The 18,808-nt window shown below is 44.9% G+C and overlaps 1 protein-coding gene across 1 annotated transcript in view; it reads left to right on the top strand.

The window, feature by feature from the left end:
- Nucleotides 1-14,279, top strand: part of LOC143989472 (gastrula zinc finger protein XlCGF66.1-like) — a 29,329-nt gene extending 15,050 nt beyond the window's left edge. Inside the window, exons 8-9 of the mRNA XM_077489610.1 lie at nt 7,301-7,442; nt 11,011-14,279. Coding sequence (XP_077345736.1) covers nt 7,301-7,442; nt 11,011-11,912 — 1,044 coding nt within the window. The 3' untranslated portion in view covers nt 11,913-14,279. The remainder of the gene's footprint in view (nt 1-7,300; nt 7,443-11,010) is intronic.
- The last annotated feature ends 4,529 nt before the right edge of the window (nt 14,280-18,808 follow it).

Genomic DNA, 18,808 nt, shown 5'->3' on the forward strand with positions numbered 1-18,808 from the left:
TAGTGCCTCTCTTTCTGCAAAGATTGGTTGATAAAGCTGTTAGATGCAGTAATCCAATCGAGATATACAAATCCTCCTCCTCCTCTTTCTCTGCCGCATTTGTATCATTAAAAAAAAAAGGGGGCTGGCTGCCCTGCTTCTCAGTGTACTTCCCTGGCTTCTTGCCTTACGGGCTGACATCCGATGGTCAGTGGCGTCTCCAGCTTTCATATTTAGGGGGGACACATGGGGGGACAGGGACAAAAGTGTGTGTGTATGTATATGTATGTATGTATATATATATATATATATACATATACACACACACACACACCCACATACAGTATGCCACACATATGGCACATAAGTGAAGTGGAAGGAAAATGAAAAACGTTTTTCAAAATTGGCACCTGGGGCAGATCCTAGATCTGGCACCCTACCCCAGGCGGACAGGCAGCGCATCGTACATCAGGGTCAAGTGATGTTAGGATAGTATACTGGTAGATTGGGGTAATATAGTGCCAGGTTAGGCTGATATAGTGTCAGGTTAGGTGATAGTTCCAAGTTAGGTGATATGCAATAGTCAGGCTAGGTGGTAGTGGCAGGTTAGGTGATAGTGCCAGGTTAAATGATAGTGCTAGGTGGTAGTGCCAGGTTATGATGATAGTGCAAGGTTAGGTGATATACAATAGTCAGGCTAGGTGGTAGTGGCAGGTTAGATGATAGTGCTAGGTGGTAGTGGCAGGCTAGGTGGTAGTGGCAGGTTAGGTGATAGTGCTAGGTGGTAGTGGCAGGTTAGGTGATAGTGCTAGGTGGTAGTGCCAGGTCAGGTGTTAGTGGCAGGCTAGGTGGTAGTGGCAGGTTAGGTGATAGTGTCAGGTTAGGGTGGTAGTGCCAGGTTAGGTCATCGTGCCAGGTTAGGTAATAGTAAATAGTAAATACATGACAACATGAATAGATAGGAATCCTGCTCGCCTCTTCCTCCATCACCTGCACTAGAAGTATGAATCTGGCTATGCTGCTGCAGGACCTCCTTCTCCTCCTCCCTGAAGTAAACATAAAGAAATAAACCTCACATGGGTGCTGGCAAGCTGAGGACTGATTCTGGCTTCTTCCTGGAACTGAAGTCAGTGGGGAGGAGCTGCAGCACACACAAAGCATTACTGGCTGATGAGATGCAAATATCCCCCTCCCTGTGATGGTCAGAAGTTGGGACACAGACATCGTGCAGCCCTGCATCTTACTGCTGTGTGCCCTTCTTCACACATTACAGGTTGGAGATGTTGTTTTGCATATGCACAGGGGCGGGCTTAGGGGTGGAAGCACTGCTGCTGGAGCTGGCTCTGTCTTCTGTCATTATGACAAGCAGGAGTGCAAACTTTATACAACAGAACAGGGAGCACCGCAATTACAGAGCAATGCCTTCTGTGTGTCTCTCCCTCCAGCAGCTGAAAGCCTACAGAGAATCACTCTGTAATTGCCATGCCAATCTTTTTAATTAGGGGGGGCACAGTATGATTTTGGGGGGGGGGGGGTCAGGGCCCCCTGTGGCCCCACCCTGTTGACGCCATTGCTGATGGTCGCTAGGCCATAGCCTGATGCGTTTCGTCATCAGAAAAGAGAGGCAGTTTAAGCTGGTGAGTGTCTGTTTTTTGGAGTGATGGGAGGAACACAGGATTTTTAGACGACACAAAGACATTGAGATGTTGTATGATGAAGCACTTTGGATATTAATTGTCTGTTCATTTTGGACGAGTTGGAACTTGTTTCACTGGTGTTAGTTCATATATGAAGTAGTGATTGCAGGCAAAGCCCACTGTGCAATCTGACTGAACTCCTGCACATGTGCGGGAGTGATGTCATCCCCACCCAGCCAATCAGAGTTGATGGTAATTGGGACCCAGAAGCTGGTTGCCTGAAGATGTCAGCAGCTGGGCAGGGAGCTCCAGGGTGGCACATCGCTGAATCGAAGAGTATGATGATTTGGCTTTAAAATTGCAGTGTGTATACTTACGTACATGTTTATTTGTACATATACTATAAACAGTATATACAGTAGAACTTTGGATTGCGAGCATAATTTGTTCCAGAAACATGCTTGTAATCCAAAGCACTCGTATATTAACCACTTGCCGACCAGAATGGCACGGCTGGGCGAAACAACGTTCTGCTACGTCGCTTCGCCCTATAGCTACTAGGCGCGCCTGCTGCTCGCCCTGGGTGCCGATGCGAGTGCCTGTTGGGCACGATGACCGCCAGGCTCCCGCGTTCGCTCGTGACACACCGAGAACCGGGATCTGTGTGTGTAAACACACAGATCCCTGTTCTCAGAGGGGGGAAGAAACTGATCGTGTGTTCATACAAAGTATGAACAGCGATCTGTCATCTCCCCTAGACAGTCCCCTCACCCCTTCAGTTAGAACACAATTAACCTCTTGATCGCCCCCTAGTGGTATCCCCTTCCCTGCCAGTGACATTTTTACAGTAATCAGTGTATTTTTATAACACTGATCGCTGTATAAAGTACAGATTAAAAATCGCAGATCACCGCCATTACTAGTAAAAAGAAAATAATAATAATAGTAAAAATGCTAAAATCTATGTCCTATTTTGTAGACACTATAACTTTTGCGCAAACCAATCAATATACGCGTAATGCAATTTTTATTACCAAAAATATGTAGAATACATATTGGCCTAAACTGAGGAAAATTTTTCTTTTCTTTTTTTTTTTTTTTTATGGAGATATTTATTATAGCAAAAAGTACTAAGTAAAATATTGTGTTTTATTCAAAATTGACGCCCTTTTTTTGTTTATAGCACAAAAAAATAAAAACCGCAGAGATGAGCAAATACCACCAAAAGAAAGCTCTCTTTGTGGGGAAAAAAAGGATGTAAATTTTGTTTGGGTGCAACGTTGCACGACTGCGCAATTGTCAGTTAAAGCGACGCAGTGCCGAATCACAAAAAATAGCCCGGTCATTGAGCAGCCAAATCTCTAAAAAATATTGATCTCCACAACCATTTATTCATAAGTCCTTCAGTTTATAGTCCATATAAAAAGATTATAGCAATGTGATAGATTGTGTACCCATAAAATGTCCATCCACAAATGAAAGCCTCCACAAAGGGATTAGAAGCAAAAGCTAGTGTATAAAAGAGAAGAGAGGCGCCTCTAAGTGTAGCAATATGGTTACATTTAACCACTTAACAACCGGCCCATAGCCGAATGACGGCTACAGGGCGGTTGTTTAACTCCGCTCTCGCGCGCCCCCTTCAGCGCGCACTCGAGAGCATCCGTGACGGATCACGGTAAACGGCTGCTCATGGCGGCCGTTTACCACGTGATCGCTCCGTCAAATGACGGAGTGATCACTTTTAAACAAACCGGCGTCATGTTATGACGCCGGTTCCTTCCTCCCCCTCTCTGTACCGATCGGTACAGCGGAGGGGGAAGAGATCGGTGTCAGCAGCGCTGTGGGCTGCATCTGCAGTGCCCACATCGCTGCTCACCGAAAATTAACCCCTCAATTCCCTGCCAATACTCTGCAATACCCTGCAATACTCTGCAATGCCAGCTAATACTCTGCAATACTCTGCAATACCCTTCAATACTCTGCAATACCCTGCCATTAGTCTGCAATACTCTGCAATACCCTGCCATTACTCTGCAATGCTCTGCAACACCCGCCAATACCCTGCAACACTCTGCAATGCTCTGCAACACCCGCCAATACCCTGCAACACTCTGCAATACCCTGCAACACTCTGCAATGCTCTGCAACACCCGCCAATACCCTGCAATGCTCTGCAACACCCGCCAATACCCTGCAACACTCTGCAATGCCCTGCAACACCCGCCAATGCCCTGCAACACCCGCCAATGCCCTGCAACACTCTGCAATGCTCTGCAACACCCGCCAATGCCCTGCAACACTCTGAAATGCTCTGCAACACCCGCCAATACCCTGCAACACTCTGCAATGCTCTGCAACACCCGCCAATACCCTGCAACACTCTGCAATGCTCTGCAACACCCGCCAATACCCTGTAATGCTCTGCAACGCAATACTCTGCAACGCCATACTCTGAGATACCCAGCCATACTCTAAGATACCCAGCCATAGTCGGTGATACCCTGCAATACCCCCCCCCCCCTCCCGCCACCCTCCAGTGCTTCTACTGACTCGCCAATACGATCAAAGACAGTTTTTTTTTTTTTTTTTTTTCAGGCTTCCCAGCTTAGAGGTGAGATGCGGGGTCTTACTGACCCCATATCTCACTGTAAAGAGGACCTGTCATGCCATATTCCTATTACAAGGGATGTTTACATTCCTTGTAATAGGAATAAAAGTGATCAAAAAATTTATTTTTGGGGAAAAAAATTTCAAACTAAAATAAATAAAGTAAAATGAACAATAAAAAAAAAAAATTTTTAAAGCGCCCATGTCCCCATGTGCTCGCATGCAGAAGTGAACGCATACGAAACGCATATGAAAACGGTGTTCAAATCACACATGTGAGGTATCGCTGCGAACGTTAGAGCGAGAGCAATAATTCTAGCCCTAGACCTCCTCTGTAACTCAAAACATATAACCAGTAAAAAATAGTTAAATCATCGCCTTTGGGGATTTTTAAGTAGCGACGTTTGGCGCCATTCCACGAGCGTGTGCAATTTTGAAGAGTGACATGTTAGGTATCTATTTACTCAGCGTAACTTCATCTTTCACATTATGCAAAAATTGGGCTAACTTTACAGTTTTTTTTCCAAAAAAAAGCATTCGAAAAATTGCTGCGCAAATACCGTGTGAGATAAAAAAGTTGCAACGACCACCATTGTATTCTCCAGGGTGTTTGCTAAAAAAAACATATATAATGTTTTGGGATTCTATGTAATTTTTTAGCAAATAAATGATGATTTTTACATGTAGGAGAGAAATGTCAGAATTGTCCTGGGTGCTCCAGAACGCCTGATGGCGCTCCCTGCATGTTGGGCCTCTGTATGTGGCCACACTGTGTAAAAGTCTCACACATGTGGTATCGCCGTACTCGGGAGTAATAGCAGAATGTGTTTGGGGGTGTAATTTGTGGTATGCATATGCTGTGTGAGAAATAAACTGATAATATGACAATTTTGTGAAGAAAAAAAAAAAAGAAAAAAAAATCTTGATTTTGCAAAGAATTGTGGGAAAAAATGACAACTTCAAAAAACTCATCATGCCTCTTACTAAATACCTTGGAATGTCTTCTTTCCAAAAAGGGGTCATTTGGGGGGTATTTGTACTTTTCTGGCATGTTAGGGTCTCAAGAATTGAAATAGGCCGTCAGTCCTTCAGGTGTGATCAATTTTCAGATATTGGCACCATAGCTTGTGGACTCTATAACTTTCACAAAGACCAAATAATATCCACCAATTTGTACTTATTTTTACCAGAGATATGTAGTAGTATACATTTTTGGCCAAAATTTATGAAGAAAAAATTACTAATCTGCTAAATTTTATAACAGAAACAAAGAAAAATTCTTTTTTTTACAGAATTTTCTGTATTTTTTTCTTTTATAGCACAAAAAATAAAAAACCCAGCGGTGATTAAATACCACCAAAAGAAAGCTCCATTTGTGTGAAAAAAAGGACAAAAATTTCATATAGGTCCAGTGTTCCATGACTGAGTAATTGTCATTCAAAATGTGAGAGCACCGAAAGCTGAAAATTGGTCTGGTTATTAAGGGTGTTTAAGTGCCCAGTGGTCAAGTGGTTAATGAAGGTACAACATTAAGCAGCTCACATGGTTGATGATTAAAAGGGGCACATCTCAGTATGCAGGCATCCGGGGTAAAGCTGTCCACATAGACCGTCCTCCGCACCGCCAAATCTCACTGCTGTCAATCTGCAATCATGCCCGGGAAGACTACCTTGCAGTAGAGCGATCTGCAAGTGAGGCTGGAACCGCTTGTGGAGCGCAGCGTGGAAATGATGACGTCGATGGCGGTGCAGAGGATGGTCTATGTGGACAACGTTCCCCCGGATGCCTGTATACATAGATGTGCCTGTTTTAGCCACTTGTCGACCGGCTCACGCCGATATATACGCCAGCAAAGTGACACGGGTGCGCAAAACGTACCTGTATGTCGCTGCATCATCTGCGCCCACCATGGGAGCATTCCCGCGGACTTGATGTCTGCCGATCATGGCACGGAGAGACAGAACGGGGAGATTCCTAAGTAAAAAAAAGGCATTTCCTGTTCTGCCTAGCAACATGACGGGGATCTACTGTTCCCAGTGATCAGGAACAGTGATCTCTGTCATGTTCTAGTGAACCCACCCCACCCCACAGTTAGAACATGCTGAGGGAACACACTTAACCCCTTGAGCGCCCCCTAGTGTTTAACCCCTTCCCTGCCAGTGACATTTACACAGTAATCAGTGTCTTTTTATAGCACTGATCGCTGTATAAATGCCAATGGTCCCAAAATAGTGTCAAAAGTGTCCGATGTGTCTGCCGCAATGTTGCAGTCACAATAAAAATCGCAGATCGCCGCCATTACTAATAAAAAAATTAGTAATGAAAATGACATAAATCTATCCCCTATTTTGTAGACGCGATAACTTTTGCGCAAACCAAATGCTTATTGCGATTATTTTTTTTTTTTTTTTACCAAAAATATTTAGAAAAATATATATTGGCCTAAGCTGTGGAAAAAATGTGTTTTTATATATATATATATATATATATATATATATATATATATATATATATATATATATATATATATATATATATAATTTTTATTTATTTTTTGGGGGGGGGGATATTCTATCAAAAAGTAATAAATAAATATTGTTTTTTTTTTTCTTTTAAAATTAACGCTCTTTTTTTTGTTTATAGCGCAAAAAATAAAAACTGCAGAGTTGATCAAATACCACCAAAAGAAAGCTCTATTTGTGGGGGAAAAAATACATCATTTTTGTTTGGGTACAGCGTCGTACGACCGCGCAATTGTCAGTTAAAGCGACGCAGTGCCGTATCGCAAAAAGGGGCTTGGTCAGGAAGGGGGTAAATCCTTCCGGGGCTGAAGTGGTTAATCCACCACGTGTGTTTTACGAAATGTTGTACCTTCATTAAATGTAACCATATTGCTACACTTAGAGGCGCCTCTCTTCTCTTTTATACTCACTCAGTTGTGATGTGACGCTACTTGTATATCAAGACATTGCTTGTATATAAAAAAAAAAAAAAGTTTTGCTTGCCTTGCCTCTCCAATTCAAGTTACTCTCAATCTAAAGTTTTTTTTACTGTATTTCATTGTTCTCTTGGTTTAGGGTGAAGATCTGATAGATATAAAAGTTGTGGTTAAAGAAGAAGAAGAAGAGACGTATGTGAGGGATGATCAGCAGTCTATGGAGGAGGATGTAATAACGGGGACAGTCAAAGAGGAGGACACTCCTACAGAGATCAGCACAGGTGAGCCATAGTATATTCTTCTGTTATCTCTGCTCTTTTACTGCATACTGATTGGTCCAGAGTAGGGTGGGAGATAAGTCACGTCATAGGTTGATAATAGTCACCTGCTTTTACTGATACCCGTCCTGCACATTACACATTCTTTCTCTCAGATAAACCCTTTGGGGCTCATCTGGCTGTATTAGGATTGATTGAGTATATTGTGTGAATTGTATAATTGTGTATATTGTGTATTGAGTATATTGTGAATTGTATAATTGTGTATTGTGTGAATTGTGTATATTGTGTATTCAGTGAATTGTGTATTATTATTATTATTATTATAATAATAATAATAATAATAGAGTAGCACAAATATGATGACACAGATTGTTCCTTTCTTAGGTTGCGCCCTCTTCTTTGAGCAGAGTTTTATCATTTATAGTAATAGAAAGGAAGAATAGGGGGCTTCTGGCTACTGGGTCCTGGAAGCGCTGGTCAGAACGAGGAATGTTCTCACAGCTGGGGATGGCCTTAGGGGGGTTCTTCAAAGAGTAGAAGCAACTCTAGCATGGAGAGAAGAGGACAGAGAAAAGGCGCCTATAAGTGTAGAATGTAGTCAAGATGGCCGCCGCTCTTCCGGGACCACGGTGTAACACACTCACCGGAGGTGATGTCAGGTAAAGGATGGTGATGTATTTCAGAGCATGCGCACTAAGCTCCTTCTTCAAAAAAAAGTTTGTATTTTGAAGAAGGCGCTTAGTACTCATGCTTCAAAACGCGTCGCCGCCCTTTCCTGACGTCACTTCTGGCACGTGCGTTCTACCGTGGTCTCAGGAAAAGGGGGCGGCAGCCATCTTGACTGGGCTATCCTACCCACCCTTGAGCTGCTGGGTGGCACAGAGCATTGGGAGATAGAAGACAGTGACAGACCCCCTGCCTTGAGGTGATTCAGTTCGCAGTTGTAGTGCTATACAAGTCATTCATTCATTCAGGAACAGTATGTCTTGTACGGGAAGTGTTTTTAACTTTGAAACTAAATAAAACTGTTGGCATTCTTCACTTGGAGGCTCCTTTTTCTTTTTTTTTTTTTGACATATAACTATAGTTAGACATGTGCACTGACAGACAATTTGTTCGTTTTTTTTGCTTTCTTTTCCCCGGAAATTCAAAAATTGAAAAATTCAGAATTCGAAATTCGGAAATTCAAAAATTCTGAATTTAACTAATTTGTCAAAATTCGTTAAAAAGACGAATTCGGAACGAAACGAATTGCACATTTATAAAAGCAGTTGATTAGGGACGAGTTAACTTGTGTTCAGACCAGACCTTGAATGTTCAGGGTGAATGCCCAAACATTTACCTGTTTGGCTATTATACACAACAGCTTCTTGCCATCAATGCTTGTTAAAGGAGCCGGTGGGTACAGTCCTTAAAGCGGGATTCCACCCTAAAGTGGAACCTCCGCTGATCGGAACCCCCCCCCCCCCTCCGGTGTCACAATTGACACCTTTCAGGGGGGAGGGGGGTGGAGATACCTGTCAAAGACAGGTATTTTCACCCACTTCCGGGCATAGACTCCCACGGGAGTCTACGCCATTTCCTGCCCTGCCGCGCTGTCTGCTGGGACACACACGGGTCCCAGTGACAGCGCAGAGATTTCCTATTGCGCGGCGCAGCTCGCGCATGCGCAGTAGGGAACCGGGAAGTGAAGCCGATTCGCTTCACTTCCTGATTCCCTCACCTAGAATGGTGGCGGCAGCAGCCGAGGCCCGAGCGGTGGATCGGCCTCGGCTGCCAGCATCGCTGGAACCCGGGACAGGTGAGTGTCCATTTATTAAATGTCAGCAGCTGTAGTATTTATAGCTGCTGGCTTTTAATATTTTTTTTTTGGGCGGAATCCCTCTTTAACAACCAGTGGTGTCGCCGTAAGCAAAGGTGTGGGGTAGCTACAAAAGAAAATGGCTTGGGGTTCCCCCATAATTCATACCCCGGCCCTTTAGGTCTGCTATGAAGTTTAGGTGGGTCCCCATGCAAAAAAAATAGCATGGGGGTTCCCCCAAATTCCAGTGGTTTCATTAGGATCTCAGTGACATCATTAAGTGAATATGGTTATATGTAAGGATGATCAATGATGTCACCCAGGAGACCGTGCCCCATTTTTTCAGATGTTGCCCACCGGAGCTGTCAGAAGTTCCCCATAAACGTTTACTGTACAAAATAAGGTCGGTTGGCATGGACCATATGGTGAGTACATGGATTGAAAACTGGCTACAAGGGTGAGTTCAGAGGGTGGTGATAAATGGGGAGTACTCGGAATGGTCAGGGGTGGGTTGCGGGACCCCCCAGGGTTCTGTGCTGGGACCAATCCTGTTTAATTTGTTCATAAACGACCTGGAGGATGGGATAAACAGCTCAATCTCTGTATTTGCGGATGATACTAAGCTAAGCAGGGCAATAACTTCTCCGCAGGATGTGGAAACCTTGCAAAAGGATCTAAACAAATGAATGGGGTGGGCAACTACATGGCAAATGAGGTTCAATGTAGAAAAATGTAAAATAATGCATTTGGGCGGCAAAAATCTGAATGCAATCTATACACTGGGGGGGGAGAACCTCTGGGGGAATCTAGGATGGAAAAGGACCTGGGGGTCCTAGTAGATGACAGGCTCAGCAATGACATGCAATACCAAGCTGCTGCTAACAAAGCAAACAGAATATTGGCATTAAAAAGGGGATCAACTCCAGAGATAAAACGATAATTCTCCCGCTCTACAAGACTCTGGTCCGGCGTCTGGAGTATGCTGTCCAGTTCTGGGCACCAGTCCTCAGGAAGGATGTACTGGAAATGGAGCGAGTACAAAGAAGGGCAACAAAGCTAATAAAAGGTCTGGAGGATATTAGTTATGAGGAAAGGTTGCGAGCACTGAACTTATTCTCTCTGGAGAAGAGACGCTTGAGAGGGGATATGATTTCAATATACAAATACCGTACTGGTGACCCCACAATAGGGATAAAACTTTTTTGCGGAAGGGAGTTTAACAAGACAGGTGGCCACTCATTAAAATTAGAAAAGAAAAGAGGTTTAACCTTAAACTACGTGTAAGAGTTTGGAGTGCGGCTATCCAGCTACATCTTTTCTACTTAAACTACGTAGAGGGTTCTTTACTGTAAGAGCGGCAAGGATGTGGAATTCCCTTCCACAGGCGGTGGTCTCAGCAGGGGGCATTGATAGTTTCAAGAAACTATTAGATAAGCACCTGAACGACCGCAACATACAGGGATATACAATGTAATACTGACATATAATCACACACATAGGTTGGGCTTGATGGACTTGTGTCTTTTTTTCAACCTCACCTACTATGTAACTATGTAAGTGGATAAATAGTCATCGGGGTGAGATCGGATTCTGTGAGTAATTTTCTTTCGGCAGGTGTTGGGCTTTGTGATTGATGTGGATCTATATCGCTAGATGACATGATGGATGTACTTGGTGGGACATTTTTTTTAAATTAAGGGACTTGTTAAAAATAGTTTTTTTTTTTTTTGATCACTACTATCGATCGTGGTTTTTATATTTTTCCAGGACACGCAATGGAGAAACCCTCACCGGATCGTCTCACTTTATCTCCAGGTTGGAAAATGGAAGATGAGGACATCACAAGAGATTGTACAGGAGAAAAGACAATGAGCTCAGCTATAGATGGAGGACTTCACAGTGTGGATGGACCATCAAAACCCTCTGAGTCTGAGCAACTTTGTACTGTGAGAGATGGTCCCGGAATTCAGAGGGAGGAGAAATTTCCCTGTCCCGAATGTGGGGAAAGTTTTAGCTCTGAATTAAGTCTTACTGTCCATCAGAGATCTCACACAGGTGAGAAGCTTCATTCCTGTTCCGAGTGCTGGAAATGTTTTACACGGAAATCAGAACTCATAAGACATCAGAGATCCCACACGGGAGAGAAGCCGTATTCTTGTCCCGAGTGCGGAAACTGTTATGCACGGAAATCAGACCTTGCGATACATCAAAGAACTCACACAGGCGAGAAGCCATATGCCTGTCGCGAGTGCGGGAAATGTTTTACACAGAAAGCCCATCTTACCACACATCAGAGGTCTCACGCGGTGGAGAAACCATATGCCTGCGAGTGCGGGAAAAGTTTTTTACAGAAATCGGACCTCGCCGTGCATCAGAGATTGCACACGGGGGAGAAGCCGTATCCCTGCCCTGAGTGCGGGAAATGTTTTCCGTGGAAATCGGACCTTGTTACGCATCAAAGAACCCACACAGGAGAGAAGCCCTATTCCTGTCCTGAGTGCGACAAATCATTTTCACAGAAGTCCAGTCTTACTAGACACCAGGCATGCCACTCGCAGGAGAAGCCATATTCCTGCCCTGAGTGTGGGAAATGTTTTACACGGAAGACCTATCTTAGTGAACATCAAAGAACCCACAAAGAAGATTATTTCCTTCTCACTATAGTATAGACTAGGGGTGGCCAAACTTTTGAAGCGCAGGGGCCACTTAAGCGACTTGGTAACCAGTCGCGGGCCGCAATAAGCGGAGCAGGCGGAGGACATGGACATAGCCCACAAAACTTTTTTTTTTTTTTTTTTAACGAATCGGATTGGAGGTAGGACACAAGTCGGTTTACATCTGCCACACCTTAGAGGTGAATGGAGGGTCCAATTGGGTTGGGGCCCAAGGCTGCTTTCACACGGATGCACTGCGGTTTTCCCGCACCGTGGGTGCAACGCAGTGTACCTGTTAACGACAGTATTCTATTCCAACCAAGAGCATGAGGTGGCGGGCCACATCGGAGGGCTCCGCGGGCCACATGTGCCCCCCCCCCCCCCCGGGCCACTGGTTGGGCACCCCTGGTATAGACGAACGTCTTTGTGTTTGCCTTGTGCTTGGGAGAGATCTGTTGAAATGTTGTGTATGGAAGATTTTATATACTGCGATGCCATTATAAGGATAAGGTTGGATATGACATACAGTATGGAATTTATTTCTGTACCAAGGCTATCACTTCCGAATCATGGAATGAAAGAGTCGTACTAAGCGGAACGCGTTAATGTTCCTCTAATGAATGTGATGATGCATCTTTTTATTTGTAGACCAACCCGCACTAACCAAGCCCAAGATATTAAATGGTTTCAAGCTTCAGGAAGAACTCAATGTAAATCAATCAACTCTTAGCATTTTTATAAAATAAAGATCATAAAATAAAAATGTAATGCATTAATCGTGACGTCATCACGCCAATTCAAAGAATAGCAGCGTCTGGCGACCCTAACAGGAGGTATAAAAGCAGGGCCAAGTCACATCCTGCCTCACTCTACGGCTATGAGAAACTACAGTTCCCATCATGCAATGAGAACCGTAGCGAATGGTTATGAATGTGAGCATGAAATTATTGCACTGGATGAGTTAATGTACCTATCCATATACTCTAAAGCAGTGGTTGGGCCTTTGATTGACTTTATCTGGCTCTTGTAAACACAGATACCAGTGATGGGGCACCAGTCCTCCCTCAGACACCAATGATGGGGCATCACTCCTCCCACAGACACCATTGATGGGGCATTACTCCTTCCTCAGACACCAATGACGGGGCACCACTTCTCCCTCAGACACCAATGACGGGGCACCACTCCTCTCACAGACACCAATGATGGGGCTCCATTCCTCTCACAGACACCAATGATGGGGCTCCATTCCTCTCACAGACACCAATGATGGGGCTCCATTCCTCTCACAGACACCAATGATGGGGCTCCATTCCTCTCACAGACACCAATGATGGGGCTCCATTCCTCTCAGACACCAATGATGGGGCATCACTCCTCCCACAGACACCAATGATGGGGCATCACTCCTCCCACAGACACCAATGATGGGGCATCACTCCTCCCACAGACACCAATGATGGGGCATCACTCCTCCCACAGACACCAATGATGGGGCATCACTCCTCCCACAGACACCAATGATGGGGCATCACTCCTTCCACAGACACCAATGATGGGGCATCACTCCTCCCACAGACACCATTGATGGGGCATTACTCCTCCCACAGACACCAATGATGGGGCATTACTCCTCCCACAGACACCAATGATGGGGCATTACTCCTCCCACAGACACCAATGATGGGGCATCACTCCTCCCACAGACACCAATGATGGGGCATCACTCCTCCCACAGACACCAATGATGGGGAAACATTCCTCCTACAGACACCACTGATGGGGCACCATTTCTATCTTGAATACCAACAATTAGGCATCATTTCTCTCACTGATACCACCAATAGAGCAATATTCATTTGAATAAAATCAATGATGTGGCACCATTCTTCCCACAAACACCAATTATGGGGCACCATTCCTCCCACTGATACCAACAATAGGGCACTATTCCTTCCACTAAAACCAATGATGGGGCACTATTCCTCACAATGATACCAACAATGGGGCACTATTCCTTCCACCAAGACCAATGATGGGGCACTTTTTACTCTCACTGACACCAGGGCTTTTCTAATCCCACTGGCCACAGTCCGGCCCCTCTAAATCCTCCAGGACCGTAAACTGGCCCTTTGTTCAGACAAAGTTTGGAGACCACGCTCTAAAAAAAAAAATGCCAACATATCTCACCCCACGCTGCTCAGCCAGACAAAGCAAGATGACCAGACCTGATCTTGACAGTTCAGTATACTAGCTGGGCCTGGGAGTGATGCTGCGTGGACCGCTGTGCTGGCTGGTCAGCCTAAGCTGAGAGACCTCGACTGTTTGTTGCTAATTAGTGACTGTTTGCATCCTTCTTCACACACAGGCCTAGCGCAGACAGGGAAGAGAGACAGAAGAGGCGCTACTAGAAAGGACTGTACTCCCAATACAATAGTTTGGGGCAGGGACCAAAAGCACCTTGCCTCCATGTTGATGGGGACAAGGGGCCAGCCAGACACCCGCCCACCCACCCCCCATGTGAATGAGTAGTGGTACATACCCCTACTCGTTCACCAAAAAAAGTGTCAAAAATAAAAACACAGAATGACAATCGCTATTATAACATGGCAATAGGAAAACAAAGGACGGTGTCTGCAGGGGCCCTGAGGCCACATGCATCCCCTGGGCCGCAGGTTGGGCACCAGTGGTCTAGAATCCATGGTATATACACTATATCTGAAATATATCTACCCTGTTCTGTCTGAGGTGCCAGGATAATATGCTGTACATGCCCCCAAGGTAGGGTCGCCACCTTTTCTTCAAGTCAAACACAAACACTTTAGTGGTGCAAAATTTATTTTTTATAGTCTAAACTATACATATATTTTGCAATTAAATAACCTTTCTAATCCTATTAAGGGGATAACAAGTGACCCCCCTTTACATCAAAGTCCACAGAGTTCCCCTCTTACATCTGAATCTGCAGAGTTCCCTTTTCACATCTGGACTCGCAGAGTTCCCTTATACTGTAAGGGGGAACTGTACAGACTCTGATGTAAGGGAGAACTCTGGGGACTCTGACGTAAGGGATGCTCTGGGAGCCCTGATTTAAGGGGGAACACTTCAGTATGGAGAGGACTCTGGTGTAAGGGGGAACACTGAGAACTCTGAGGTATGGAGAGGACTCTTATGTAAGCGGGGACACTGAGAACTCTGAGGTATGGAGAGGACTCTGATGTAAGGGAGAACTCTGGAGACTCTGACATAAGGGATGCTCTGGGAACCCTAATTTAAAGGGGAACACTTCTGTATGGAGAGGACTCTGATGGAAGGGGGGGACACTGAGAACTCTGAGGTATGGAGAGGACTCTGATGTAAGGGGGAACACTGAGAACTCTGAGGTATGGCGAGGAGTCTGATGTAAGGGGGGACACTGAGAACGCTAAGGTATGGAGAGGACTCTGATGTAAGGGAGAACTCTGGAGACTCTGACATAAGGGATGCTCTGGGAACCCTGATTTAGGTGGGGGAACACCTTGGTTTAAAGAGGACTCTGATGTAAGGGGTAACACTGAGAACTTTGAGGTATGGAGAAGACTCTGATGTAAGGGAGAACTCTTACATAAGGGATGCTCTGGGAACCCTGATTTAGGTGGGGGAACACCTTGGTTTAAAGAGGACTCTGATGTAAGGGGTAACACTGAGAACTTTGAGGTATGGAGAAGACTCTGATGTAAGGGAGAACTCTTACATAAGGGATGCTCTGGGAACCCTGATTTAAGGGGGGACACTGAGAACTCTGAGGTATGGAGAGGGCTCTGATGTAAGGGGGAACACTGTGGCCTCTGGTGTAAAGGGAACTCTGATGTAAAGTGTACTCACTCAGAGACAGGGGAGAGAGAAGGGGGAAAACTTCAGTCACAGACAGGGATGGATGGTGACCTCACTCACCCCTTGGCAGTCAGCACCTCTCAGCCAGATCTATCTGAGGCTGCTGGACTTCAAACTTTCCTTTTCTAAGGCACAGAGCCAGGGATTGGAGTGTGGACAGAAACAGAGGTGTAGGGGCGGGAGGAAGAGGATCAGATTGAGCCCTCTCTCCTCTCCCGTCTGTGTGTGGCAGAGGGGAGGGGCGATCGTTAGTGCTGGCTTTGGGCAGTGTGAAAGAAAGTGTAACAGACACTCTTGCCTTAGACAACTCTGCTGGGAAGCCATATCAGGTCTGAATTATGTGTCCGGGTTTCAGTCAATCTGAAACCCGGACGTATGATTCCAAACCCGAACGGTGGCAACCCTACCCCAAGATGATGCTTTGTTGAAAAATAAATGCTAAGAGCTTTTTAGCAAGAGTGTTGGTGAGTTTTTTTTTTAAGTTGTCATTTTCTGCCACAATCACATGATCAGCTCCCAGGGGCGCCCTTAGGGTAGAGGAAGGGCAGCCAACAACAGGTGCCCCGTGGTAAGCCTATGGGTGATGTCACCTTGCAGGCATAGCAGCCACTATAGTCTATATACTAACTCTAGTCTCCCCTGGGGGGGGGGGGGGGGGGAATTATATGCCTGGACTGGATCGCTTGTAAGTATACACATCTTCTTTTCACAGGGTGGTTAGAATAGGATTTAGAAGGGGGCTGGGAGCAGGTTTAAGCTTAGTTAGGAACAGCCTGGAGTTCCACTTTAACTAAACTAAGTGTCAGTTGTTCTTATTCTGCTGGCACCTGATTTCTGGTCCAGTGGGCTGGAAAATATTTGTGTAGTGTGAGTGGACATCACATCATAGTGGCAACTTGGTGGGGATTGCTATTGGGGGGAAGTGGCCGGGGTCTCACGCTGTTTACATTAAAGGGGTTGAAAAGGTTTGTTTTTTATTTTCTAAATAGGTTCCTTTAAGCTAGTGCTAGATTCTCCTCCACTGCTCCGGAGGTCCAATCCAGTATTAACTCTTTTACGTAACTGTCCGTATAGTTTGGATTTAAGTCCCTTAGTTATACCTGCCTGAATTGGTCTTGATGACATCACAGAACCTGCGGCCAATGGGACTTGAGGAAGAAGAAGTTGCATGAACTGGTCTTAAAGGGGTTGTAAAGGTTTGTTTTTTTATTTTCTAAATAGGTTTCTTTAAGCTAGTGCATTGTTGGTTCACTTACCTTTTCCTTCGATTTCCCTTCTAAATGTTTTTTTTTCTTTGTCTGAGTTTCTCACTTCCTGTTTCTCCTCAGTAAACTTCACACCATCATCCGAGCGGTGTTTAGTCAGCCAGAACAGCTTACTGAGGAGGAACAGGAAGTGAGGAATTCAGACAAAGAAAAAAAACATTTAGAAGGGAAATCAAAGGAAAAGGTAAGTGAACAAACAATGAACTAGCTTAAAGGAACCTATTTAGAAAATAAAAAACTAACCTTTACAACCCCTTTAACATAAGCAATTTGAAGTTTTTTTTTTTTTTTTGGACGCTTATGCCAAACAACATGTGAATCAAACGCAAGCAGCATCTCTTATCACTCTTTTTCAGTTTTCATTATGTGTTCTTTTTAATTCACTGTAGATGTCCCATTTTTATTGTGAGGGTTGTCTTATTAAAAAAACAAAAACAAAAAAAAAGTATTTTCCATTTACGTATAGCTCCCAACTGTCCGGGATTTGTTGGGACTGTCCCGGATTTCGAGGGACTGACCCGGATTTGGAGCAATGTCCCTCTGTCCCTCATTCCTCCTCATTTGTCCCTTATTTTGGTCTGATCTGTATATAAAATGCACTTTTTATCTTTCAAAAAGTTTTTTATTTCCAGTGCTAAACCTTTTATAGGATTTCTAAATTGCTACATTTGTAAATTCCAAAAGCCAATATAAAGGAATAGTAGTGGTAAAAAATAAACACTTGTGGGTTTAACCAATCTTGTTTTTTTGTACAATTCTCCTTTAAGGGGGCGTGGCAAGGGGCGCGTCCTATCCCTGCATATTTTTCTGATAGGTGTTCCTCATTCCCATCTCAAAAAGTTGGGAGGTACGCTTTTTCGGCCTACAGGCCATAGTTGAATGGCCAGCAGTGCATCATTATTATCACAGGCGTTTCTTTGGGCTGCGGTTTTTCTGAGGTCCACTAGGTGGTGATCTCACTTAGGCCCCTTTCACACTGAGGCTTTTTTCGGGCGCTATAGCGCTAAAAATAGCGACTGTATAGCGCCTGAAAAAAGCGGCTAATTTCACTCCAGTATGAAGGCTGATAGAGCGGTGCGCTAGCAGGCAGTTAAAAGAAGTCCTGCAAGCAGCAGCACAGCTATACTGCTGGCAAAGTGCCGCTGGTTTAAACCCCTTTTCAGCCGCTAGCGGGGGTTAAAACCACTGAATACTGCCGCTAAAACAACTGTAAAGTGGCGCTAAAAATAGGGCCGCCTTACCGCCGACGCACGCACAGCTCCAGTGTGAAAGGGGCCTAATACTGAGAAAGGTAGGTGTAATGACATATTCAGCGAGCCCATCGCAGTTTGCTATGGAAGTGACATTCCGTGGTCGCCATCTTGCTACACCCCACACTCATCCACAGTAAGGTTACTAGGGATGAGCTCAGGCGTGTTCGCATGATCCACGTGCAGCGCCCGCCAGGAAGTCGGTGCTGCGCTAATCACAGACAATGAGACATTGCCCCGATCTCTGCTGCCGCACATCGGGGCAATGTCTCACAGCCTGTGATTAGCGCAGCTCTGCGCCGACTTCCTGGCGGGCTCCACACGTGTTCCATGCGAACACGCCTGAGCTCATCCCTAGAGGTTACACTAAGAAAGGGAGAAGCGGATATCTTGTTACACCCACCGGAATTTTGCATTTTACACGTATTTATAACAGTAAAGTGAGTTTATATAGTGAAATACAGGACTTAGAACTCCGTCTATCTGGTTAGATGTTGAATTTTTAAAAGCAGCGGCATCCCTG

Source organism: Lithobates pipiens, unplaced genomic scaffold (assembly GCF_037356315.1).
Source record: "Lithobates pipiens isolate NorthernLeopardFrog02 unplaced genomic scaffold, aLitPip1_a1.2 Scaffold_18, whole genome shotgun sequence".
Lineage (NCBI taxonomy): Eukaryota > Metazoa > Chordata > Amphibia > Anura > Ranidae > Lithobates > Lithobates pipiens.